Source organism: Lemur catta, chromosome 8 (genome assembly GCF_020740605.2).
Source record: "Lemur catta isolate mLemCat1 chromosome 8, mLemCat1.pri, whole genome shotgun sequence".
Lineage (NCBI taxonomy): Eukaryota > Metazoa > Chordata > Mammalia > Primates > Lemuridae > Lemur > Lemur catta.
In genome coordinates this window covers 50,381,007-50,407,488 of record NC_059135.1, presented here as the reverse complement: position 1 = coordinate 50,407,488, position 26,482 = coordinate 50,381,007, and the positions used below count along the sequence as shown (strand labels likewise).

General features: G+C 41.0%; 1 protein-coding gene and 1 long non-coding RNA gene across 6 annotated transcripts in view; one reads left to right on the top strand and one right to left on the bottom strand.

Annotated features, from left to right (window-relative positions):
- Positions 1 to 831: 831 nt before the first annotated feature.
- LOC123644115 (translation initiation factor IF-2-like) lies at positions 832 to 19,797 on the bottom strand. Its single transcript, XM_045560285.1, has 4 exons — positions 19,749 to 19,797; positions 19,077 to 19,510; positions 18,863 to 18,996; positions 832 to 1,121 (listed from the first exon to the last, which is right to left on the bottom strand). Exons 1-4 carry the CDS (start codon positions 19,795 to 19,797, stop codon positions 1,037 to 1,039), a joined length of 702 nt encoding a protein of 233 aa, XP_045416241.1. The 3' UTR covers positions 832 to 1,036.
- A 763-nt stretch (positions 19,798 to 20,560) lies between these two features.
- LOC123643448 overlaps positions 20,561 to 26,482 on the top strand; it is a 168,219-nt gene continuing 162,297 nt past the window's right edge. For 3 of the 5 annotated variants that reach the window (XR_006736792.1, XR_006736790.1, XR_006736791.1), the window contains exons 1-2: positions 20,561 to 20,610; positions 20,981 to 21,063. This is a non-coding gene — a long non-coding RNA (uncharacterized LOC123643448). The other 2 variants (XR_006736793.1, XR_006736794.1) reach the window with 2 other exon arrangements.

Genomic DNA, 26,482 nt, shown 5'->3' with positions numbered 1-26,482 from the left:
TCTCCATTTATCTTTTTTCTCTAAGATGCTGGCGTCTGTTTCTGCTCTGTTTGCTAAGGTTTTCATTAGAAAAAGTACAATTATATAATTCTTCTCTATTATTAATACAAGACATGTTGTCTTTTGTGAGTGATGAATTTAGACAAGTAAAGTATCTCTGTCTTTATTTTCCATCGTAGTTGGTCATAAATCCTGCGACCTACAAGTGATAATGTGCTTTGGCTTTATGTAATTGTGCTGGCTGGAGCTGTGGATGCTCGTGTCTCCAGTTTTATTGTGTTGGGAAGACAGACAAGTCTTCCAAGTCGCTGATGGAGACGCTGGCAGTGGCCCAGCTCTCTTGGGTGATGATATGTGGATTCCTTTCTCTACGGGATTGCTTTCCTCTGGCTAGCAATTTCCCTCGTGGCAGTGTGTCCATCCTTTGGAAGACCATGAAAAAAGTAGAAATACTCCCCCTCTCCACTACTTAATGGGGGGATGTGTGGGAGGAATGGGAATGGTCATGTTGACTTTGAAAGCATAAGAGAAGTGAGTCACCTTAAGTGCATCCACATTAATTCACTCCTTTCTTCCTCTCTCCTCCTTCCTTCCTTCTTTCCTTCCTTCCTTCCTTTCCTCCTTCCTCCCTCCCTCCCTTTCTCATTCCACATGATTTATTAAATACCTTACATGGCCTGCACTATACTGGGTATCATGAGAGTCCTAAAGGTGTTTCAAGTTCTGGCATGGAACACACACTTGTCACAGGAAATGTGGGGAAGAGTGTCGGCTTTGACAGTAGGTGCTAGAGCAAAATTGGCTGCTACACAATCGACTTCAAAATTTCAGTGACTTCACACAACAGAAGTTTATTTCTCCCTCAAATAACAATCCAAAGCAGATGTTCCTTTCTGTGGCAGGTTTTCCTCCATGTGGTGATAAAGGATTCAGGCTTCTATCTTGAGGTTTGGCCTTTCTCTATGTCTTCAGAATGATTTCCAGCTCAGAGCGAGAGTGGAAAAGGCACAGCCACTTCTTAGAAACCTACTTCTGCTCATTTTCTACTGGCAAGAGCTTGTCCCGTGACCCAGCTAGATGCACAGGAGGCTGGCTGGGAAGTGCCGTCCCTGGCCGAGTAGCTGCATCCCACAGTACAGAAGGAGAACAAAAACACTGAGTGGATAGTTAGCCACAAGGAGAATATGAATGATTTCTCAATCTTTCTCTCTCTCTCTCTCTCTCTGCCCCTCCTCTTTCTCTTTTTTAACAATTAATCTTTAGATGATAATGGAACACTTAGCAGGAAAAGACTGGTGGACATACATAAATAAGGTAGAAAAAGGACAAGGAGATTTGGGAATCTAAAGGTTGGGATACAAGCAGGTCCAACAGCCTATTTTTCAAGTAAGAAAACATGATATTGTTTATGCTACTTCTCATTTTCAAATCACCTACCATGGTGTGATTTGGCTCATTTTCTTTTCTTTTCATTTTTTTTTTTCTTGAAAGGATCATAAAAATTAAATCTAAAACGAATGGAGTTCTTCAGATAGCAGGTTTGGTTGCTTTTCAAGACACCTAATTTACAAAGCTCCCTTTAATGGGTGCCATCTTATAGTCGGGGAAATGAGCCACTGCCTTGGCAGTCAGGTTTGTTAGCTTTTTTGCCTGAATCCCCTCCATTTTCCTCCCAGCCTCAGTGAGCACAGTTTCTTTTCATCCTAATGTGGTGGTGGATAAAACGAAAGGAAATTTTCTTTAATTCAATAGTGAAACTTTCCAGTTGTGAAGCACTTTGAAATACAAACTAATTAATAAACACAACTCTCTTCCAAAGCAGTAAGGATGGCTGTTCTCATTTTTCACAGCTGAGAGGTCTGCAGTTAGAATAGTTTGCCCCAGGCTGTGCACCTCGGCTGTGGAAGAACTTTGAGGCACCAACCCTGTATTCTCTCAAGATGGCATGTTGCCTCTCCAGAGAGTAATTGGCTTTATACGGGTTGTAGCTAACAGTGACTTCCTCAATGACTCCACAGTGCCCCTGGCACCAACTAGGCAATTAGTAATGTTCTTGTCACAAACTGTGAGTGACCCACTACAGAAAATAAAGAAAAAGTGACTCACTGGATGGCCCAATCTCTTACAAATACTTCTAGAGATTGACGAAATACTTTTGCAATCATAAGCACTGTGCTGAACTGGGAATCGGAAAGAGGAGAGTATTTATTCATATCCTCATGGTATTAAGACCTTAGAGCCAAAATTATTATTGTCATTTCACAGATAGAGAAATTGAGACCCAGAGATAGTTGCTTCCAGTAGTAAATCATTAATCGGTCTTTCATCATTATTTTGTCTTGGTTCACAAAATGATAATATGCTGTGAATAAATAGTAGCTATTTTAGTAAAAAAAAAAATTGTGATAGGTGACATCATGTGTGAAAGTTTGCCTTGACCACATCTTTTGTGATGAAATAATTGACTCTGAATTGTATCATGGTGGCATAATCACAAACTGGCCCTTCTGGTAGTGGCATCTGTAGTCCACTGGGGAATTCCAAAATGCTTTTACTGTACCCACAGTTAAAACATTTATATTTCCAAGACTGCATCACAGTTTGGTTATGAGGTATAGGGGCTGTCATTATAAACACTGTTGGCTGTCAAATATAAGAGAAATACCTAGGACAGCACATAGATCTTTGCAGAATCTTTGTTTCTCCCTTCTTGAAGTATATGCTATTTATGTAAGCAAGGGATTAAAGGTCATGAATAAATACAGCCAGGACACTCTGGGTTCATTTGCATTTGTGGCCATAGTGAGATTTGATATTATGTTACAAAACTGCTTGGTTCAATAAGGGAGGCACAAGCCACCTGTGGGTCCTGAACATGGCAACACGGCTGGTGCAAACTGAAACATGCTCTACCTGTGAAATACACACCAGATTTTGAAGATTTTCCTTCATAGGAAAACAAGATTGCAAAATATCTCATTATTTTTGTATTGATTGCATGTTGATATAATATTTTAGAAATATTGGGTTAAATGCAATAGACTATTAAAATTAATTTCACCTGTTTCTTTATATGTGGCTACTATCACATTTAAAATTCTATATTCGAATCACATATTTCTACTGGAAAATGCTGTTTTAGAATTCTAGCCTTTTAAAAGTTTCCTAAATATGAAAGCTTATGCAGGCATTCAGTCCCCTAGACCACCACCAACAGCTTCCTTTCAAATCCACAGAAAGACAATGTTCAAGTGAAAGAATGTTTCTTGACTTTGGACTTTGTCCTTATTATTTTATTTTCTAATATTAGAAAAGACATTAAAGAAAATATTTTTCCTATCTGTTTCCCTTGGCTAACTCCTGCATGTCCTTCAAAACAGCTCCGTATCACTGCCTCTTGGAAGCCGTCCCTCACCACAACACCCTTCTTCCTCTCCTGTCTCGTGGCCGGAAGCTGGCTTAGGTGCTCCGGTTCCACGCTGCCCTAGCTGTATTAGGATCACGGTTTACTTGTCTCTCTATTCCATTTCCTATAAATTTCCATGATCAGAGACTGTCTTTCACTTTTATGGAATATTTACCATATCTAGCACAGTGCCTGGAAACATTTCACAATCATTTGTTGAATGATTACTTAATTGAAGAGTAAATGAATAAAAATAATTCTTTAGTTCATTGTTATTTCAGAGCTATAAATAATAGTAGTTTGCATTTGATGAATACTTTATAAAAGTTATGTTAGCTGATTTTCACAAAAGTATCTGAGGGAAAATCCTTCCTCGTTAGAAGCACCCCATTTTATTAACCATGTTTCTTTGTAATTATCATACTCCCCCGCCACAGGAGTGCTGTGAAAATGATATTGACGGCTACAAATTGCCATGTGAAAATTATAAGGTAAAACTGTATTTGTATTTGTCAATCACAGGTCAACTAAGTTGATGGTAGAGAGGTATTAGCAATACACGTGAAGCATTCATTGGCAGTTGAGAAAGTGTCTATAGAAAAATTAATGTTGTGTTCAGGGTGTCATATAATTTATTGTCCAGACCTAGATACTTTGAAAGTTAATGGGAGTGCTATAATATTTATTCTGGCACAAAAAGCATAAACTGGACTGTCAGGAACAAATCAGGACATATCTTTACCCCAATTACATTAAATGAGAACCATTTCTCAGGCAAGTGACCCATGGGACAGAAGGCATGGATGGGCTGTTCCCACAGTTGATGCAAAGGAAGAGACTCTCACTCTTCATCGAGGTCCCAGGAGTTAGGACTAGCAGTTCCAAGACTCTATCTTTTCTGATGGCCAGGCTCTCTGGAGTGGAGGAAATCTCTCCAAATGGAGCAACCTAATGGGCGCTGTGAGTGGGAGCTCTGTCCCTTCCCATCAGCTCACAGACCCAGAAAACTTCTGGGAGGGATCTCTCCCAACAGATTCCTTCCTTTATCAGTGCTTAGTGACCAACACCTTCCTCTTTCCTTCTATGCCCCCCATGAAGTGGGCTGGAAGGAGGAAGGAGCATTTGAGCTACAGTTCATTAATTTCACAAGCCTCTGTCACTGTCCTCAGTCTGTTCCTACTAACCTTGGGGAAAAACTAAAAGTTGTGTTACCTTGATAAGTGCTTTCAATCAAAACCAGTGCATACATTATTATTATCTTTTGAGAGATGAAGAAATTGAGGCTCAGAGACATTAAGGGATTCACCCAGAGACAGAGTCGTGGTGGAGATTGTCAGGCCCAGCCTGGGGCATTTTCCACTGTAACACATGCTTCATGGAAACACCTCATGAAGACTGCACTGCCTTAATTACATTTACAATATAAGTCTGAATGTTTCCAAACAAATGAAGTGTGACATTCACTCTGTTTTCCATAGGTGGGGCCACCCTGTGCCATTCCTTAGGCTCATTGTCCTTGGACAAATGTGACCTTGTGGATCTAATAACCACAGCCAGGCTAGCGGATGCCTGTGCTGCCCGAGAGCTTCATAGATGCCAACCAGGATTATTTAAGTTTTCATTCAAAATCTCCTTTAGGGTGACTTTTGTGCACCTGAAGTGCCCGTTCAAGAAGATCAACAAATGGCTGAAGACAGATTTTTCAGCCAGAGGAAAGAATTATTACCTTACCATCAGTCTAATGAAAACAGAGGTGAAATACCAACCCGCACTAGATAAACAGCGCACCAAGCCATCCATCACACTCAGCCGCACTGAGCACAACACCCTAACCGATTTCACCTGACTTTCCTGCGCCTCACTCAGACAGGCATTCACAGCATCCGAGAGCTGGGACCTTTTCCAGCAAGTTTCTGTCAGAATAAAGACCCGAACAGGAATCCTTTCAGCCATTCCCTCTCCCGATCTAAATTCCCTGTTCTCTCTAGCTATGGACAGCACTGGCTTCTTAAAGACTTCCTTCTCACTTGCAGGCTCTGCTGAGCTGGTGTTTCCTTCCAGGACCTGGTTTCTACTATTGGGTCTCCTACTCGGCACCTCCAATGGGCAACCTCGTTCTCAGAACCTCCTAGTTGATAATGAGCATATCCACTCATTCAGCAGAAATGCCTGCCCACTAGCAAGCACTTTGGGCATAGAGATACAAGGCCCCTGTCTTGTAGGAGCTCAGAGTCTAGGGCAAAAGAAATCTTGCCTATGTATAAGGTTTTCTTTTACTTTTCACACATATTATCACTCATTTGCGTTTGTAAGCCTGAGTGACTGCTGTGAGTGTTTGTATCTTTCCAATGGTGAATCAAAGACAGCAATGCACGCTTTGTTAACAATGGCCTGTTGAGGGACATGTTTGAAGGGCTCTAGCACATTATAAACTGTCTTGATGTCTGTCGATCTTTCAAATAAGGAATCATAATAGAAACAACATTGAATATTAAATAGATTTATGGAATACTTGTGATGTGAAAGGCATTAAGCATATATTATCTTGTTTAATACTTTACAGCAATCCCATGAGGTTTTAGAATCCCAAATATACAAGAGAAGAAATTGAGCCCTGCCTAAGAATATACATCTAGTGAGCAGCAAAGCTATTATATGGACCCAGGTATTGTTAATGATATTTAGAGATGGTTAATTCACAAGAAACCAATGGTAAATGAAAATGTGGACTGTAGTGGAGAATATCCCTTTCTGAGGCACAGAACCCCTTTTTTCCCTATCTATAGCAACACCTTCCTGGTATCACATTATCTGAGAAGCTGTGTTATTATCATTCAGAAATACGCAACGGGAAACTGAATAGTTTCAGAGGATGTTCCATGCAGACTATGGTAAGGACCATCGCATCCTTGACACTTCAAGCCACACATACATGCATACACACACACACACACACACACACTCACACACACACTCATACACACACACACATGGACACAATCTCCAGTGAGTGGAGTGATTTCCACCTTCACCCCCATCACCATCTCTCTGGGGAAATTCTAGATAAGTCACGAAACTCTGCCTCTGATTACTTATTTTGTGTTCCAAAGCAGTGCATCCAAGGTCACCTTCTTTCCTTACCTTGGGCCATGCTGTATTTCCAGAGTAGTTTTGCAAGTCAGTTCCTTAGTATGCTAATGAGTATGACTGAAAAAAAAAAAAAAAACCGCTGGGAATGGTGATGAAGTTCCATGGCTTAAAAAAATGTTTGAGACATGTAAAGGTAAACTAAGTGAAATAGGCATCGTGACTGTGGAAGCTTGTCCCAGACTGATTTGAGAACAATTGTAGGACTTGTGTTCCTCAGGATTCTGGGCTACCCTCCTGCTTCTTCTGAAATCACTTTTCCCAACGGGTAAGGAAACATTTTGTCCCCTTTGATTATGCATTTATTTCAGTAACTTAATGCTTAAAGGTCAACTGCTTTCCCTATTTCCAAGCTTTTGAGACACCTTGCTGTCACGGCCAAGAACCATCTATCATTTATTTCCATTGCCTCTAACACTTACACTTGTGGAGGAATAAACTTGTAAGTAATCATTTTACCGGAACCATGTCTAATCATATTAGCATCTCACCCACTGTGGCTGCTCCACAAAATGTCAAAAGATAAGAAGAACTGAGATTTTGGGCTTTTCTTCTGTGGCTGTGAACTTGGAAGTAATCCAGCTGTCAGGTCAAAGACGAACTTCACCTGCGCTGTTTCAGATCCATCATGCGTACGATGCAGCAAGATAAGGTTACACCCAGTGAGGTGTTGAAACATGGGAAATCGAACCCACCCCAGGGCCATGTTAATTAAACCAGAGCTCTGCCAAGCAGGGCTTATCAACTGAAGGGGCTGGAGACTCCTTAAACGTGTGCAGCTCAAGATCAAACCCAACCAGCCCTTTCCCCATGGCTGAGAGGCACTCCGAGGACCCGTTTGAAGTACAACCTGAACTTTGCTGGCACCCACCCAAATCCCTACACTACACTTTGATCATGTAGCTCTAAGTGCTGCAGGATTTCAGGCCAAACTGAAGCTCAACTACCTTCACTAACAACGACAAAAGGTGGAGATTAGAGGAAAGCAAGGAAGTCCCAAAACTTCAATCACATGCTAAGGAGATAACCCTACACTGAGAAGCAGTCAGTGCCTCATGAACTGTGCTGTGAGCTCCCCTTTAGGGCAGAGGCATCAACGTCTCCCTCACAGAGACTGTATTTCTATATTTCCTTCTTGCTATTAAGTTCATGGTCATCAATAGCTTTTTGCATACTAACATTTATTTCTCTAATGCATTTATGCTCTCTATGCCATGTCATGTGCTATGGCAGTCAGAGAATTTTGGAAGGAGCTATATTCTGGACAAACACAATGAAGATTTGTTTTTCTTTGTCATAATGGAGCTCAAACCAAGCCTAGACTGGAAAGCTGTTCTCATAATGAGTTCGCCAGTTTTGAGAAAGATGTGGTATTTGTCCAGCCTTTATTTCTTGTGCACCTTTTTCTTGGGGGGCTGTGAAGGGCTGAGAGCCAAGTGTTGAAAGAAGAAAAGCTGGTGTGTGTGGTGTGTGCTGGCGGAGCACGGAAGCTCAGGGAGCCCGTGAGCCGTGCTGAGTGACGTTCTGCATCGTCAGTCTGGCCCAGATGTCCTGTACAGAAGGGATTTGTGGCACCCATACAAGTTTTGAACTCTGGTGTCTCTGTGTATGAAGGGGTATTTCAAGAAAGGAATTTCTTCTGCTTGCAGCCCCTTTCTGGCCTAATTACTCTTTCCCTGTGCATGAAGTAGCTGTGTATGGTGCTAAGTGTCACCTGATGAAATAGTTACTTTTACTGCTAATTTACTAGTAGTAGCCAAAGAATAAGGTCCCTGAATAACTAGATCAAAACAACAAAATCACAACTATTTTCTATGATATCATTATTAGATAAGCATTCACTACGCTGCCTTCCCTCAAGAAGGTGGATTCTAAAACAAAATTCTTTTGTAACTGACGCTACCTCCCTTCACGTCCTTTCACCTCCATAGGTGACTCTCCTGCAAAGACACTATATGGGGTCGGGTGCTCACTATGTCACACATGGTACTTTTGCATTTTGCCCAAGATCCCTGGGCAGTGATTGATTGTGTTGGTATCTTTTTACTCAACAAGTTCATGATAGCTGAGCTTTGCTCCATGTTGGATTGCTATTATTCTTTTAAATCATTAAAACTGTCACGTAAAATAGTCTTTAAAGCAGAAAAGGACACAGCCTAGTCTATCTACTTGGATCTCCCAATCTAAAGCACACATACAGTCCTTCTCCAACCATTTGCTAAAGTGCATGACCAGTGTCCTTCCCCACTGCCAACCCCCACTCTCTGACCTCACTTCCTACCTGTCCCCTCCTTGTTCCTGGTGCTCCATCCCCACCCCACCCTCTGTGCCCCCAGCACACTAGAGGGGGCTTCTGCACTTGTTGCTTCCTACAGCTGACCGCTCTTCTCTGGCTGTCTGCATGGCTCACCCCTACTTCCTCCAGGTCTTTGTTCAAAGGTCACCCTCTTAGTGAGGACTCCCCTGGCCACCCTACCTAAAGCTCTCCTGGCACCAGACACTTTCTGTTCTCCTTTCTTGCTTTATTGTTCTCCCAAATATTCATTGCTATATTGTAAACATATATATATACTATATATTTTATTTTTAGTTTGTTTTAGTGTTTGTCTCCTCAAGTAGAATGTGAGGACAGATAGTTTTTGTTTGCTTTGCTCTCTGTTGCATTCGGGCACATGGCAAGTTTTAATAGGAATTTTTGAATGAATGAATGAGGTCCAGTCTCTCTGCTGGTCACTACTGATGAAGCCAAACATAGTTTCCCACTGCAAGGAGTTTATAGTCTTATGAGACAGACAGATACCAAGTAATTAAAATAAAATATGTGTCCACACAAAAACCTGCACGAAGATGTTTATGGCAGCTTTATTCATAATTGCCAAAATTTGGAGGCAGCCACGTCCTTCAGTAGGTAAATGGATAAATAAGCTTTAGTGCCTCCAAACTAAGTGGAATATTATTCAGTACTTAAAATAAATGAGCTATCAAGCCATGAAAATACATGGAGGAAATGTAAATGTATATTACTAAGTGAAAAAGTCAATCTGAAAAGTCTATGTCCTGGATGAATCCAACAATATGACATTCTAAAAAAGGCAAAACCATGAAGATGGTAAAAATATCAGTGGTTGCCAGAGACCAGGGGCAGGGAGGGGTGCATAGGTGAAACACAGAGGAATTTTTAAAAAGCAATGAAACTACTCAGTCTGATACTATAATGGTAGATATATGTCATTATACGTTTGTCCAAACCCATAGACTGCACCACACCAAAAGTGAATCCTGATGTAAACTGTGGTCTCTGGGTGATCAAAATGTGTTGATATAGGTGCATCAACTGCAACAAATGTACCACTTTGCTGGGGGATGTTGATAAGGCTAAGATTGGGGGGCAAGGGGTATATGTGATAGCTCTGTACCTTCAGTTCAATTTTGCTGTGAATCTAAAACTGCTTTAAAAAATAAAGTCTATTTAAAAAAAAATAAAGTCTATTTTTAAAAAAAAATAATTTGTGAGCAAATCTAAGTGTCTCCAAGATCACTAGTTTGAACATAAAAAAGCAGTGTCTACACTATGAAAAAAAAAATGCTTAGTGCAGGGCTTGTGAGAGGGAAGGGCAGTGGAGCCAACCTGGGCTTCCTGTGGAAGAGATGTTTAAACCAAGAACTGAGCTTTAGGTGAAGGGCCGGGGGCAAGAGAGAATAGGGCGGGTTCCAGGAGCAAAAATAGTAATGGCAGGTTCCAGGTGGCTGAAGTTGGGGTGTGAGAAGGATCCAGAAGTGCAATGAAGCTCCAGAAGAGGGGAGGGCCAGGCCACGAAGGTCTAGCCAGCAATCCTCCAGAGACTGAGCAACGGAGAGCCGTGACCCAGTCGGGATAGCATTGTAACTGAATTTGAGAGAAGCAAGATGAAAAGCTAAAATGAAATAGACCACAGTGCGTGCAGACTGTCAAATCTGCCCCTGGGAGAACCGGTCAACTCTGGACAAACAAAACTAGTAAGCACATAGGGTACGAGGGAAACAATTTCCTGGAGTCCTTACAGTTTGGGGAACACACTGAGCCCATCCCTGCCTCAGCATTTTCACCCACCACGTCCCCCTCACTGGAAAAAACATTCTTTTCACCCATCCATAGCTACTCACCCTTCACAAATACAGTTGCTGTCCACCTCCTCCGGAGAACTCTTTCATAGCTCTCTCTGTCCTTTTCTTTGATCTCCTAAAGTACACACCACACAATTTAGCTCTTAATGCTCTACTTTCTTGAATAACCTGATACCTTATTACCCCAAGTAGAATGTCCTCTTCTTGTTAACAGGGACCCCACCTCCTCCCCACCTACTAGATGGGGACATACTAGGTCCTTCCAAAATGTACCAATTAATTTAGTACCAGATTATTGAATATATCCTGACATTTTAAAATCTTGAATGATTCTTTAAAGAGTGACACTTTATAAATGAGAACACCTGGGCATATGTAGGTCAGCAGGGAAAGTCAGGGGAAGAAGCAAGCTTTAGAGCTATGATCTGGCTATACCTGGCTAGAATTGAGTCAAGTGATCCCAAACAAAAAAAAAAAAAAAAAAAAAAAAAAAATCTGAAAGCCCTCTAAGACAGTTGAGCATTTATGAAGAACAAAGACAGAATATCCAAAATTTAAGGGTAAATCTCAAATATAATCCAAAATTAGCCAATTGCCACAAGACTACCCAGTAGGACCTGAAAACAAAAAGTTTCAGGGGAATTTGGCCAACTGAATAAAAGACTACAAACCTCAGCATGGTCAGTATTGATATCCAAAATAATGGAGTAAAACATACAAGAACAGCTCTATTTCTGAAGTAAGATGTCAGAGCCTTTCTTTCTTTCTCTTTCTTTCTTTCCTTCCTTCCTTCCTTCCATCCATCCTTCCTTCCTTCCTTTCTTCCTTCCCTCCTTCCTTTCTTCCTGATATTGAGAATATTATTAATAGATTCATTAAACATTGCCTCATCATTCATGTACTCTTCCAGTGTCTTCTCATCAGCCATCAAGGACCATTAAATGGATGACATAAGGTCATCTTTACTTATGCTATCTATCTCTTGACTCCAGCTTCAAAATCTCAGTATGCTGCAGCAAACCATCTCTTCAGTGAGAATCTGATGATGTTTGACTGAGGCCTTGTTGAAAGAAGACAACAATGAATGGGTTACACATTGCTGATCTAAATGGAGCAGTCTGTCAGATGTAACAACATGCACACACATAAAAGTTACAGCAGGTCCTCACTGCCCACACTGTTCAGCAATTACCCTAAGTTTATTTGGGGTCAGTAGGCATGATGAGAGTGCCAACTACACAGCTCTAGTTACAGGTGTGTCAGCATTACTATTCTCGGTTCCCATATTCAAGAGTTGATAACTTGGCCGTAAAAACTTATCATGGAATGAATCTTGGCAGATAAAAGTCACTTCCCAGAAGAATATTTTAAAATTATGAATTAGAAAAAAGCTCCACATGCTTTGCCTTTCTCATGTTACTCACAAACCCCAACATGAATTAGCAAGTCTTTTTCCTTTATTTTTTCTTTCTCCAAAGAAATTGTGTAGTTCAGAGACTTTGGGTCAGTTTTCTACCTGACTTGTCTAGTAAAGATTATCATTTGGGGTGAAAAGAATTAAGTTCTTCTGTGCTACACACAGACATTTTCCTTCAGATGGTGAAGGTAGAGAAGGTTGGCTAACACTGAAATCTCGAGTTTGAGTTCAAAGCTATATTTCTGATGAAAACAAGCTAGTATTGAAATTGTGTATTCAGGTGCTCTCTCTTTTTCTTGAACAATCTCTACTACAATTTTAAGTAATGAAAAACGGTAAGAACAAAGATTCAATTTTGTTTTTACCTTACAAATGTAGTAACAGACATTTACTGACTGCAAATTGTGTTCCAGATATTTTGTGAACATTATGCCATTTAATACTCACAGTATTAATGATACTGCAAAAGGCATTAATTAACTGCCTTTGTTTTATAAATGAGGAAACCAAAGCTCAGACAAGTTAAGTAACTTGCCAAAGGTCACACAGCAGAGCTGGAACCAAAACCCAGGCCCATGGGCAGAGGTCAAATCTGTGTTTGTCATATATCTATACAATAATAACAGAGGCAGGTCATGCTAAAAAATACCAACACTTAAGTGGAACAAATTACTCACAGTTAAATATATACTCTAAAGCAGCAGTCCCCAACCTTTTTGGCACCAGGGACCAGTTTCATGGAAGACAATTTTTCCATGAACAGGGGCAGAGGGGAGGGCTCTGTAGCCCAGTCACTAACAGGCTGCAGACCAGTACCAGTCCATAGCCCAGGGGTTGGGGACCACAGCTCTAAAGGCTTAATTTTGCTAACATAACAACAAGTGTTTGAATGGCAACTGCTAGGGCTTTGCAGGACTGGGCCAAAGCAAAATGCTGATACAGGCAGCCCCGCCATTTAGCATGCCCATTTTTGCCCACGTTGTCTTTGGCAATGTCCCTAGTCATCTCCAACTCATTCAAAAAGTTTACAAGAGTTAATTGACCATGATGGCTCGTGGGTAGTATTAACTAAAGCTCTCAAAGATGACTCCCATTTCAGCTTAGTGGGTTACCCTCAAACAATGATTCACACTCATGTAAGCTGAACTTGTACTCAAACAGCTGCTGGTTATTAAAGTTTAATTTTGATCACACCCTTCCCCAATATTTCATAGTAAAAGTCCAATTCATCAGGTTTCCAGGTTTTTCATAAACCACTTTTCCTTCTCATGGTTAGTAATTTTGAGAAAGGGAAAATAATCTCCAATATACAAAATCTTTTACCATCTTTCCTCTTTTTTGTAATATATTCATTATTGTCTTAAGTTCAACAGGCAAAGACCAAATCAACTTCAGTAGTTGGCATGGGGCCTGCTGCAATATTGATGAGATAATATCAATCATGATTATAAGTTTCTCTATCATTATGTGAATATTATTTTATAAGCTTTAATAAGATGCTTGAGTATTTAAGATGAATGGTTTAAAAGTCTAAATTCATATTCATGCCAAATACACAGGACATATTTTTCATAATTGTTCTTGTCCCTTGGGTCAGTAATGCAGTTTATAATCATCATAAAATTTCATTCCTAATTCCTTTTAATTTATCAGAAAGAAAATATGGATGGTTATTACCCAATTAAAATACTCCTGATGCTTTTAAGGTAGACATTATGGGAGTTTTGGAGTTTCACTGAAGACAGTTAAAAAAAGAAAGAACAGCTGCATGACTTCAAAGTGTTTTTAAGTGCTCTGAGTTTGTGGCAATATTCAGCTGTTCAGCAACACCCTTTCCCACCTATCTGGTTCTCATCTCATCTGTGATGTAACCAAGGGAAGACTGGAACATTTTGCCCACATGAAAGACACAGGAGCAGGTACCTAGAGACAGAATTTTCGTTTAGTAGCCATAGAATCCATTCTGACACTTACACACACTTGGCTTACAGTTGCCAAGAGCAGGAACTGGGAATATAGGGTCACCAAACAACCTGACAAATGCATGAATCGGAGTCCACCTCCTTGACTGGATGTAGTGCCACTTGTTCTGTGACAGACACAGGAGCTGTGCCCTTGGGATGGATGCTTTGTGAAGGTGTTTGCTGAAGGTGTTTTCTCTAGATGATTCACATGCTACTTGTTAGAAAGCAACCTGGAAGGTGCCTATGCACAACTCAGTAGGAAAGACTGTTACAAAGGCTATAGTTTCTTCCAGAGAAATTAAATGGATCAAACTGATCAGTAGCCACAAAAAGAAATGCATAGTCATCAAAATTGCATTCCAACTCATTATGAAAGAATTACAAACAGAATTTAGCCTGACGCTCCTTCCTTTGACACACTCCATTTGTCTAATTTCTTCTCTACTTGATCATGATCTTAAGCCATATCTATATTGAAATCTATTTTTATTTTCTTCCCTTCACTTATCAGAATATCTTAACTTCATACACGTGTGTCCAGTTCTCTGAAAAGAAAGCCCCCCAAGTCCATAATATTAAGATAACAGCATTCTTGATTAGGGACCCCGTGAAGATGCTGTATTTGTGTCCAGACTTTCAAATAATCGGTGAGCCTCTCCAAAACAGAGCAAAGTCGAGTCTTTGCAGTGGGAGAAGGATTAGTTGGTCGGTGTGGTGAAGGCAGATTTATTTAAATACATGCAAATAACTCTCATCTGTAGGTGTGTTACAGTTTATAAAGAGCTTTGGCATGCCCATGTTGTATCCTTTGGTAAAAATAAGCATATCCGGTATTCCTAGAAACAATTCACAGTTGTTTCCTAATACACCAGTCATGTATGGATGATACTTGCTTTCCAAATAGGCAAATTTTCACTAGAAATACTTAACTGTAGTATCCACATCATAAAAGGTGATGCAGTAGTATCCATTCTTAAGTAAAAATAATACCATGTTCTTAAAAGGACATTTGTTGGTTTATTACTTAAATGAGTTTCACACACTACAGTACACTTGGCACTAGTTATTGTGTTTTGCTCTAGCATGAGACTCTTATGCCTGAGTACTAACTAGTTACTCCGGTTCTGAAAAGCTATGAATGTTGATATATGGCTCCTCATTATGAAAGCTTACCTCTTTATGGCTTCACCCAGGGGAATGTATGGCTTTGGGCTTTTCTTTTAGGCTCTCTGACCTAGAGGAATGAAGTTTGGAACACAGGATCTGCAGGTGCTAACTTGTAAAGGAGAGTCTCAGAGCTGCAGGTATCACTGCATTCAATAAGCTGGGAAACTCTAGCCAGGGAACAGGGAACAGTCACTAAGCCTTTCAAAGTAGGAAAGGAGCCCCAACTTTTAAGGAGGCTAGCCAAACAGGTGACAAACTGTTGTACTTCAAAGACAGGAAATCCCCTCAAATGTCAAGTTTTAAGGACCCAAAATGACCTATGTTCAAGAAAACAGAGAGCCAGTAATTCAGCATAATGTCTGTTCCAGTCTAATGAAGCGTGTCTGGTGGATATTAACTGGTCCTGAGGATCCCTACTCTAAGTAGATGCCAGCCTTTTCCACTGAAAACCCATGTTTTCAAGATCTTCTTTTAAAAAAGTTATTTGAGTTGACATCAAATTGAAGTTACTATGTAAAGACTCTCTCTGGACCAGTCTTCACTCATAAAATTAGTCTGGTTTAAAATTACAATTACTCAGAATGTTTAAGAAATCTATGAAAATGTTTACAAATCTTCCTGAGCATGCAAACTAAGGGAAAGCAACAGCCTTGGAAAAGGAACAGATGGATTACTGAAAGTTTGAAAGATAGACTGGAAGCTCCCCAATATCAAGGCATGAGATTCCCCAGTACCTTTTCCCAGCTCAGAATGCAAAATCTAGATGGATTTCTTGCCAATCCCCAAAAGTACTTAGGGCTGTGGATATGGTAGTCTGAACCATGTGTCAGTACTAAATTCCTGTCCAATAAGCTCAGAATAAAGGGAGAGTTGGGGGTGGGATGGCTGAAGGAGGGCAGAGAAATGGCATATGCTATTTTCTCAAGGCAGGGCCTCTGTCCCTTCGCACTTGGAAGAATTACTGAACAAATGCGTAAGTGGGAAGGAAATGGATGGGCCAACCTCATCTCAGGACAGAAAAGTTGTCCTGTGTTTACATTTTCAAAAGGCGAAAATCCAAAAAGGGTTGAGATTGCAAAATTCCTGGGAAACCAAAAAGCTTAACCCACATTCCATAATTTTATCAATTTAAGCTTCTCTGAGCAGGGAGGTCAAACTTCACTCTGCCTCCCGCTGACACAGCAAGTCAACTTATTTTGTATGTATAGCTATAAACTGTTTGCAAGTTTCCTAAGTCAGGCACTCGGGATGAATTATGAATGGAATTAGCCAGCCCGACTTGGAATTTCCTCACTTTTACTGGTCTTTAAACAAGATTTTTACACATTCATATGTAACCGATGGACCCAACACATGAAATGGCCCTTCACATAAAACACTCTGTTTTAGAGTGATTTTGCAGTTAAGGAAACCTAAATATGAACTTCTAATGTGGAAAAGGTAGTTTTTATATGCTGTTTTAAAACTGATCTGGAAAACTGATGAGCTGACCACAAGATTTCTGTCAGGAACTGAAATTAAGTTTATATTTTAAAATACAATTTTAAATGCTTGCTTTCTTTCATAAAGCCAATCTGCTTCTCATATTCTTAGCCTTAGTCACCTTAAAAATACATAAATTTGGTATTTGGTTATTGAGTTTTGAAGTTGCAAGGTACAATAATTTAGATATTCATAAATACAGAGCATAAGAAAATCCTTCCTGAGTGCAAAACTATGTCTAAAATTATCATCCAAAGGAGTGAATACTGCGCCTCCTGATTTAATTTCAGCCATTAGCTATGTCACACCTTAATATATATTCTTCCATATAAAACTTGCACTGTCTTAAAATTTTCATACAAACTGCCATGTCCAAATTGATTTCAACAGTAATTTGTGTGCATAAAAAATGAGATCAAGATCAATGCCAAGTTTGAGAGACAGAAATGAACTTGGATTGTTTTTTACTCCAACAAGGCACATGTTCAAACTTATCCCATGTATATAAAAAGAAGATTAATATAAAATATTCTCAACTGTTTATGCAGAAAGTAATACAGAACAAAATCCAATAATTTTTATCATATAGCTGATATAAATATTGAGAATATTTAAAGAAAGGTACTAATTAAAACACATAACATTTTCAAAGTTTAAAAAGCAGTTGGAAAAAATACTTCTGCTATTTAGATAGGATATAATTGCTTGCATACTTTAATGGTCTTATAGATTTCAGTAGTAATATGTGTTTACAAACTTCTTGTCTTTTCCAGTCCCTCAAACATATAAAGGGCAGAGAATATTTTTTCATATTTTTCACAACACGTTAAAAAGTATCCACCATTTTGACAGAACTATAAATTACAGTAATTTTTTTATACCTGATTATGGAATTTCTGTAAGATTGAAAATAGTCTCTGAATTTTTTTCAGAGGTGGGGAGGAACTGTGTGGGTAAACTACTTTAAAATATGTTTTTATATTCATCTAAAATGTATAAATTCCTAAGTCTCTTTATGAAAAGCTTTGATCTCACAATTTTATATAGATTGCATTTACAGGCTTGGAAATTTTGTTCTTTCCATTAAACTCTTTGAATAAGGTTGCATTAATATTACTTAAAAAATTTTTTTTATAAAAATACTTACAGCAATCAAATATCTAGCTGGAGAGAGTTAAAAATAATAGTTGCAATATTTTAATATTTACAAAAATATATTTTTCTGAAAGAGAGATGAACTTCAATCTAAAATATGAACACAGAACAAAATAATACAAGTGTAAAGTTTTCTTTTGAAACCTTTCCTTTTGAGGAAATGTTTATCATACATTTCTAAATGCAAAACTTTTAGTGTACACTATTAAGAAAATCCTAGGTAGTAAAAAAATTGTTTCTGTGCTTCCATAAACATACTTGCTGTACATTTTCAGAGGCAACACTGGCCCGTCACATTCCCAATTGCTATCTGCAGGGAATGGCTTAAAGGCCAGTCACTCGGTATCATCTTGCCCCTTCCCCGGGGGAGGCACAATGAGTCAAAATGGAATTTTATTATTTATATCCATTCTTTTAAATTCTGTTTTTATTAGCTCTCAAAGCCTTTGGTAGCAAAAGTCAGACCACACTGAAGTTAACCTGTTTGCTGTTTTAACCCCGCTGCTCCAGGATATTTCAAATTCAATACTTTGCAAATGACAACAAACAGGTTTTTCTTTTAATTGTTAATAAACACCTTTTCCATATAACTTATAACAAAAGAAAGTATAAAACATGGGCTTATAATTCTCACTGTGAATTGATTATATCTATTTCAGGCTAGAATGTTCACTTAATAAAGTGAACATTGTTTATCAAACGACCCTTGGATGCTCCGTTTGCCCTTGAACATTAAGCTTGCCAACTCAGAACCAAACGCTCTTGCCATCTGGAAAATTAAAAATACAAGCCGTCCTCATCCTAGTAACCCGTGCAAGCCTCTCTAGGAAAAACTGGAAGATCTACGTGGTAACTTTAACTTACCTCTTCTAGAATTTATCAACAGTTTTACCTAAAAAATGTTTTCCTTCTGGCAAAATGTAGCTAATTTTTAAGTGCAGCTTAAAAACTTTGGACATCCCTAAGGAAAAATGACGCCACAAAACGTGTCGCTGAGCATTTATTTCCTATTTCACTCACACTGATGTTGACTCTTCGGATGGCAGCGTGAGCATCATTTTGGAACTGCAAACCAAGACAGACGTGGCACGTCGATGATCTCCAGCTCCAGAGCGCCCGTCTTTCACCGGGCTCAGTTCGCAGCGTCTTTCTCCCTGGAAGGCAAATACTTTTCAGAACTCGCACCTCTCCTTACAAACCTGCGCGGGGCTTTCGGGGGGAGGGAAGGCAAGACCGTGGTGGGAGCTGCTTCTCTCCAGCAACGCGAGGGCAGCTGGGCGTCCGAGCCGTTTCCTGCCGATGGCAGAGTCCACTCGGAGCGGCATGCAGAGGAAGTCGGCCCCGGTTCCAGTCGGAGCCTCCGCGGGCGGCGCGGGGAGATCCCCGGGCGTGGGCCGAGGTCGGGGCCCGGGAGAAGCGGCCGCCGGTGCCCGCCCGCGCGCCTCGGCAACGACCCGGAGCTGGGCGTCCCTGCGCGGCGGGGCGGGCGGGGGCGACGGGTCCCCGGGCCGGCGGGGCACTCGGAACTCCGGAGGGCAGGCCGGGCGGGGCAGCGCTCACTCCCGGAGCCGCGCCGTCCACGCCGGGAACGCACTTGACCCCGCGGCCGGGCCGCTGACCCGCCGCGATCGGAGCGCACCCGCGCCCCGCGCGGAGCCGGACGCCGGCCTCACTCGTTCTTGGCTTCCCGCCGCGGGGCAGCGTGTCCCCGGGCGTCGGCCTGGGGGCCTCGGCGGGTCCCCCGGGGTTTAGCACTGCCGCCAAGGGCCCCTCCTGCCACTCCCAGACCCCGAATGCGAAAGCGGAGACCAAGGGCTGCCTGCGGCAAAGCTCGACTTACACATTTTCCTCCGATTTGGGGAAAATGTCACAGGAGAGAGAGGGAAAAATCCCCAACTGTAAATACGCTGCGGAGGGGGGCGCGGGCGCGGCGCGGCGGGCGCCCTGGCGGGCATTCCCGGTCTCGCAGCGCGCCCTAGTGGACGCCCTTCCGCTCGCCCGCTCCCCCGCCGCGCTCCCCGTCTCCCCGCGCTCCTTACAATCTGCCGTATATTATTTCTTCCGAAGTATTGACAATGTGTGAGACTCCAGTAACCCCGCAGCTCTTGTCTGTAATCAGCACATTTATTCACATTGAGGGGGGAAAAATCCGAATGAAATCCCCGTGACCCTTATTGGGTTACAGTGTCATTTTCCCTGGATCCTCTTTTAAATCCACTCCACACTGCTTCTCTGTCTATTACATGCTAATTTAATTTTACTATGGAAGATATTTTCAGCATTTGCTGAGGACAGTAAATTTTGTAGTTTATGTTATTTCACTTTTTATGACTTTTTAACACTTAATAAAATTTTATTAGAGCACTTTTGTGTTTACAAGGCCACAAAACTCTTGGCAGGTTGTCAGAAGTCCTTTTTATTATGATCCTACTGATATACTGCGAGTAATGAAATAATCATGTCCAGAAATGTATCAAAGGCCAGAGGGATTATCCCACTTAATAGCTCCACAGATGCGCCCAGAAGAATGCGGACACGCGGCGGGACGGGCTGAGAGGCTGCGGGAGGAAGGAGGCAGCCCCGCTCGTTTCTTTAGCGTTTCGGTTGCTTTCCTGAAAGGCTCCATGCAGGGTCATGTGACTTTCTGCGGTCTCAATAAAAAAAAAAAAAGAATTTATTCTATTGCAAAATGTGCTTTTCTTTTTATTCTCCTTGTGTGGGCATTTAAGGCTGTTCCAGTGGCAGTGGGGCTGGCTCAACATATCCGTGTCAGTCACTTTCCTCTCATTTCTAAGTGTACTTTTGTGGCATTTAAGCAGCCGATGGTGACATTGGTGTTGAGCGGTGTGGCTTCCACAGCCCACACTGAAGACATTGGGAGGGACCCAGGAGGGCACAAGGTGTTTTAAGGTCCTTCCCCTCCTGCCAAACAACACCTTTTTCTGTTGCTTTTGGTTTTATTTTGTTTTGCAAAACAGGGGAACAGTGACTTAAGGACTCTGCTTTCTGCCTTATGCCAGAGAGCCAGTATGCTGCTTTTATTTTATTTATTTATTTTGTAAGACTTGCTATGAGAAGGACTGAGATATTGCAGCTTTTATTTCTTTTTTAAAAACTATTGCTTTTTCTTTTAAATAGATATGTGATCATTTAACACATAGGTGTTAAGTTCATTCTTGCTGCAAGAGAAGGCCATTGTACTTCCTGACCCTGAAAGCAAGGTGGGTGGCTGTTTTGTAATTAAATTTTCTGTCTTCAGAATCCTATTTCTCTTTCTCTGTTGTTTCCTAAAAAGTGTATCAACGTGATAAAAAAGATGAGGAATGGACTCATAAAAGGAGTGATTTTGAAATTACTGTTGCTATGTCCATAGCACGTGTTTTTCTAAACTTTAGGTTTGAAGAATTTCAGAGATGTTTTTCACAAGCAACTGTGTATATATACATGTATGTGTGTGTGTGTGTTTCATGTTCCAGCATAATCACATTAGGATTTGATAATCTGTCATGGTTTAAAACAGCCCCTCTCTCTCTCTCGATTGCCTCCATCATACGCATGTGTGTACTCTCCCATTCGGATATATATATCAGGCTGCTCGTGAGGGCTCTTTGATTTCAACTTCAAGGGAGCAATTTAGTTCTTTGTATGTCGTTCGCTAACCACGGACAAAACTTAAAGCCTAATAGTCTACTCTGTGCCCGGGATGGTCTAGATTCTGAAAAGAACATACGAAGGATTGCACTCATCCCTTAAAAAAAATTATGTCCTAAAACTATTGGGGCAGCCATTTTTCTTCTTTTACGGTGTTTTCCATTTACAAATATGAGGCAATTTTCTTTTTCAAATTATTTCTCTTTTTCAAATTATTTCTCTAACAGTTGAACAACTAGGAAAGGAAGTGATGTTAGGCTCTGAGTAAACATTCTTCCTCCATTCTGGTTATTACTGATGGTTTTTGTTCTTCACTTTTTATTGCAAGAGATACAAGATTGGGCAGAGAAAAAGGTTCACATTTTAGCTCTCCAAATTCCAGAGTGTTTTACGTAATGAAATTTATGCTCAAGCGTAGAAATAAAGAGGAGCGTATTAATTTTCATTCAGCTATAAAGTGATAGTTCAGTTTTATAAGTAATTTGTCTCTAGGACAATTTAAATAATACTTCAAAGGCTGCAATATTGTTCAAGTTAGAAATCTGTTTTATTCGAATTATGAAGTAAACCTCCCCTAAGGTAGATGTTTTTAATGCATCAGAGTATGTTTATAACCCTTATTCAAAAATGTGAGAGAGATTGGCTTAAATATGATAACTGATGATGCTTGGTTAGTGTCCATAGGGATTTTAGAGTTCCTTCTGAGGTCTTCAGTGCTGAAAGGAAAGGAAAGAGTGAAGCCCCAATCCTGTGGGCTAGGGAATCCATCTTCAAAAAGAGGAGTAAAGGAACCAAGCCAGAGGCATGCAACAGTCCCCTCCTGTGACCAGGTGCTGTCAGGAATCAGGAAGGTATGGGTGTTAGAAGAGCAGACTCTAGAACCATTTGGCTTGGTTCTGCTCCAATTTTGCTGTGTATTACTTGTGTGGCCTTGTTATCTAATCTTTCTGTACTTAGTATTTTCATCTGTAAAATAGGACCATTGCTAATATCTCCCTCCTAGTTTTTTCGATGGGTTAAAAGAGTTAACTTATCTGGAATGCTTAAAACAGAACCTGAATGCTTCTTAAAGTAAAGGCCAGGAAGACAGATATATCCATCACCTGGCACAGTGCCTGGCACATAGTAGGTCAATACATATTTGTTGGATGAATGTGATTGTTATTTCATTGACTGCCCTAGTTGGTTCAGGTGTGACCCATGAGACAATAATCGAGGCACTGTCAGTCTCAGGGGTGGACTTGACTCTACTGCGAATGGACAGCACTCCAAGAATGTCCAATGCCATTTTACTTTTTCTATAGGTTTCTATGCTGTTTCCTTGATCAGGAACTGGGCTATAAAGTTTTCAAAGAAAGAGAGAGTCCGAAACTTTGAGGGATTTCTATACCACTCAGCGCAGTGCTTTGTACTTAAGTGACAGTTGATAAGACAATATAATATACCACACATATCAAAGTTGTCTGCATTATAATTTATTATTCAATAGATAGTAGTTGCAGACACTATGCCAAATCCTTTGCACACATTGTTTCATTTCATCCTCATACTCATCTTCATACAGGTAGTTATCAAACCCCCTATTTTACAGGTAAGGAATTATGAGGCTCAGAGATGTCTGGTGGCTTTCCCAAGGTCGCACAGCTAGTAAATGACAGAGCTGGGAGTTTAACCCAGGTCTATGGGAATGTAAAACCTATGCAGTTAGCAATCCTCTACACTGCCTCCCAATCTGTTTGGCTTTATAGAGACACTAATCAACTAGGTCATTTACAATTATTGTGTAAACCATGATGAAAATGGAAATGATTAAGGCTGGGACCCAGGCCTATTATTCTTGAATTATCTTGAATCTTGTGCAGTGATTAGAATGTTGGGTTGAGGGGGGTGAGATCCAGGTTCCCTCCCAGGGCTTTTTCTGTCCTCAGCTCCTTCCATTACTACATAGATGTCTGAAAAGGCCTACAGGAGAAGTCAGAGTTAGTTTTTCTCCCCTTTGGAAAAATATTATTAAGCTGAATTTACCTCATGTAGTATTAAAACATCAAGTGACCAGATTTACATGTCGATTAAAGACTAAGAAAGCAGAACTCAGACAAGTGGGTGGCAGATCATTTTTTCCTTTTAACCAAAAGTTTTTAATGGACTTTAAAGATACCTTTCTCCTGAGATACTCAATGGGTGTTCTCACCATTTCAGGGAACAAAGAACAGCCTGAAACCACAAGGAAATCCTTGGTCCATGTACGAGGTTATTTAGTGAGTAAGTGAGAGTAACGCAGGAGTGCTCTGCTATAACCACATGATTAATTCTGTACCCTTGAAACAAACACATCCAGAATCCTAGAAGAGAAAACTAAGGACCCCAGGAGTTGTTCTAGGGAACGTTCAACAACCCCTTAGTGAAAACTCCATCCCAGGATAAATTTCAGAAGCGGATGATGAAACGATGAAAGCCACTGGCCGATATCTGGTAAATCCTATACTTTTCCTGAGAAGAAAGGGCTCATCAGTCTTAGGTTTAGTGAAACTCCACAGCCAAAGAATTAATCTTTGACTCGCGACTTTGTGACAGTTATTGCTGGGAGGAGAGAGAAAGAGGGAGGAAATGAGGGATACCTCGGAAGAGCTCTTGAGTCCACAGACACAAAGCTCCCTGCATACACGCAGAATCCGGGACTCTAAGCCTCAACTGACCGCTCAGGAATCTAGGGCAGTACCAGGCCTCGGTGGCCTTGCTGGGAAAGAGTTCTGGGGTTTTCCAGTCCTCTGACACATGTGACTCTTTTCTGTCTCTGAGTTTTCATTTTTGAAAGAGAAAAGTAATCAGACTTTTAATTCCTGTTTATGGGGTTTTTGCAGTTAAGGATATACTTACAGCTAGTTTTGAGCTCTTCACTATGAAGTATGGATAACTTTTTTAAATAGATGAGAAACTTGTGTCTTGATGAATGTTTGATAAAAGCAAGAGAAAACTAAAAAAGCAACATCAGCTGCTCAAATTCAATCCCATTGAAATAAAAATGTAGCACTATGTACCTTAAAACTGAGCTTAGAAATCTCTAGAAAGAACAAGCGAATAGATGCTCAACCCATGTTGCAGCAAACATAATTTTAAGCTATCAAAACTTTTAAGGACCTTGAACCATTTTCTTCAAATTTGACTTGCCTTTCTTTCTGCATCTATGAATTTGCCAAGTTAAAGTTTATTGCTATAACAGGTTTTGAATGATAGTGCATCTCTTTTGAAAAGGTCTGAGTACTTTTTGATTATTTGATGGAAAGAATGTACCCTTTTTCCATTTTAAGTATCTTTCAAACCAACAGCTCTGATATATATGAAATCTTTAAAAAATATATTCACCCTTTTCAGGCTAAAACCATGAAAGTCATCCGTGGTTGCTGAAAGGATGTTGTGAATGAAATGGTTTCTCAGCTCTAATCGCTGCAGCTAGCCTGTGGATCAGACCTTATTCCTAAAGCTTCAGCATCTAGAATAAATGCAATGATCAGAAAGGCCAAAATACAAAACCTTAGGCAATAAAGCAGTGAGCACACTGGCCGGCTCCCAGGACAGGAAGCCACTGGAATCTGGTTGCTAGGAGACACTCGTCTTTCACTGGCAGCAGGAAGATGTCCTTGAGCATGGCTTCCCCTGTGGTTGGCTTTGGACAAGCCGTGAATCAGACTGTCCCCAGCAGTGCCGCCCTCCCAGCAGGGCCCACCAGCCCACGGCACAGGTGTCACTGAGGGGCAACGATGGGTCCTAGTCCCTCAGAAAGTTTCTTACCCATACCTGATTTTCTGATGTAGTCTTCTGAAACCAACAAGCATTTGATATGTCTACTCTTTGATATGGTTATAAGAATATGGAAAAATAGCTTCCTGGGCAATAATTTAGGGCGTAATTTTATTTAATTTTACAAAATAAAATTACGCCCTAAATTATATGAAGCAGCCTACAAGCGCTGTAAGAAAAAAGAGAGATAAGATAATTAGCTCGTGGTAATTAAAAGGTTTCCTAGAGGAGAGGGCACCAGAGCGGGAGGATTCTCCTGGGGAAGAACGAGTCTGGCGGCTGAACACCCCGCCTGCTGCAGAGAGCGCTCTCAAAGGGCCCTGGGGGGCAACGTGCTTGTCTGTCTTGCTCACAGAAGCGCCCCCCTAACCCCACTCCCCACACACAGGACAGTGCTTGGCAGGGTGTGTGCTCAGTGTTCAAGGGCTGTAGGAATGAACGAAGATACAGGGGGATGCACAGTGGGAGCCTGGTGGTCGCCCGGTGCTCCACAGAAAAGCCAGTGGAAAGAACGCTCAGTGAAGAAGGCTGGCCTCACTGTTGCTGGAACACCAAATCTGTATCAGAAAATGGCGAGAAATGAGGTGGGCTGGGTGAGGTGCAGCCGGGTTATGAAGGCTCTTAAAAACCAAACAGAAAATGGCTTCAAAAATTAGGGAGCTACTGTGGCATTGTGAGCTTGGTGGAGATAAAAATTTTATGGTTTACAAATGCTCTTTCAAATGCATTATCTCTTAAATATGTGCAGTTTATTATATGTCAATTATAACTCAATAAAGCTGTTAAAAATACATAATCTCATTAGATGTTCAATATTTGGTGAAATGGACCTTATCATTATTTCATTTTTACAGATGAGGAAACTGAGACCCAGGGTGGTCCGTGGCTTGCCCAAATTCATAGGGGTCAGGTGACAAGCCAGGGCTTCCAGGTCTTCTGCCTCCATACGCTCCATTTGCTCCTTTCTGAACTCAGCCCTCTGCAGGGGGACTTGGAACAAGGCCGGCTGGAAGCTGGGGAAGGCAGTTTTCCCCTTCTCCTTCTCCCTTGCTTCATTCGTCTTACCTTTCCTTCCCCGTTTTTCCTCCTTCCCAGCCAGTGCCTCAGCTTCGGAGTGACGCCCTGCTAAGCCACACATGTGTGGGGGCTCCTTGGACTGTCATAGCTGATGTAGGGACAGCTCAGGGGCAA

Excerpts from the sequence above, each read along its gene's own strand:
- LOC123644115 (XM_045560285.1), bottom strand. The coding sequence starts at position 19,797 with ATGCCCGCCAGGGCGCCCGCCGCGCCGCGCCCGCGCCCCCCTCCGCAG. Across the intron at positions 19,511-19,748 it reads CCCGCGCCCCCCTCCGCAGC|GCCGGCGTCCGGCTCCGCGC; the intron begins GTATTTACAGTT and ends AGAACGAGTGAG. Across the intron at positions 18,997-19,076 it reads GAGAAGCAGCTCCCACCACG|GGAGAAAGACGCTGCGAACT; the intron begins GTCTTGCCTTCC and ends TTTGCCTTCCAG.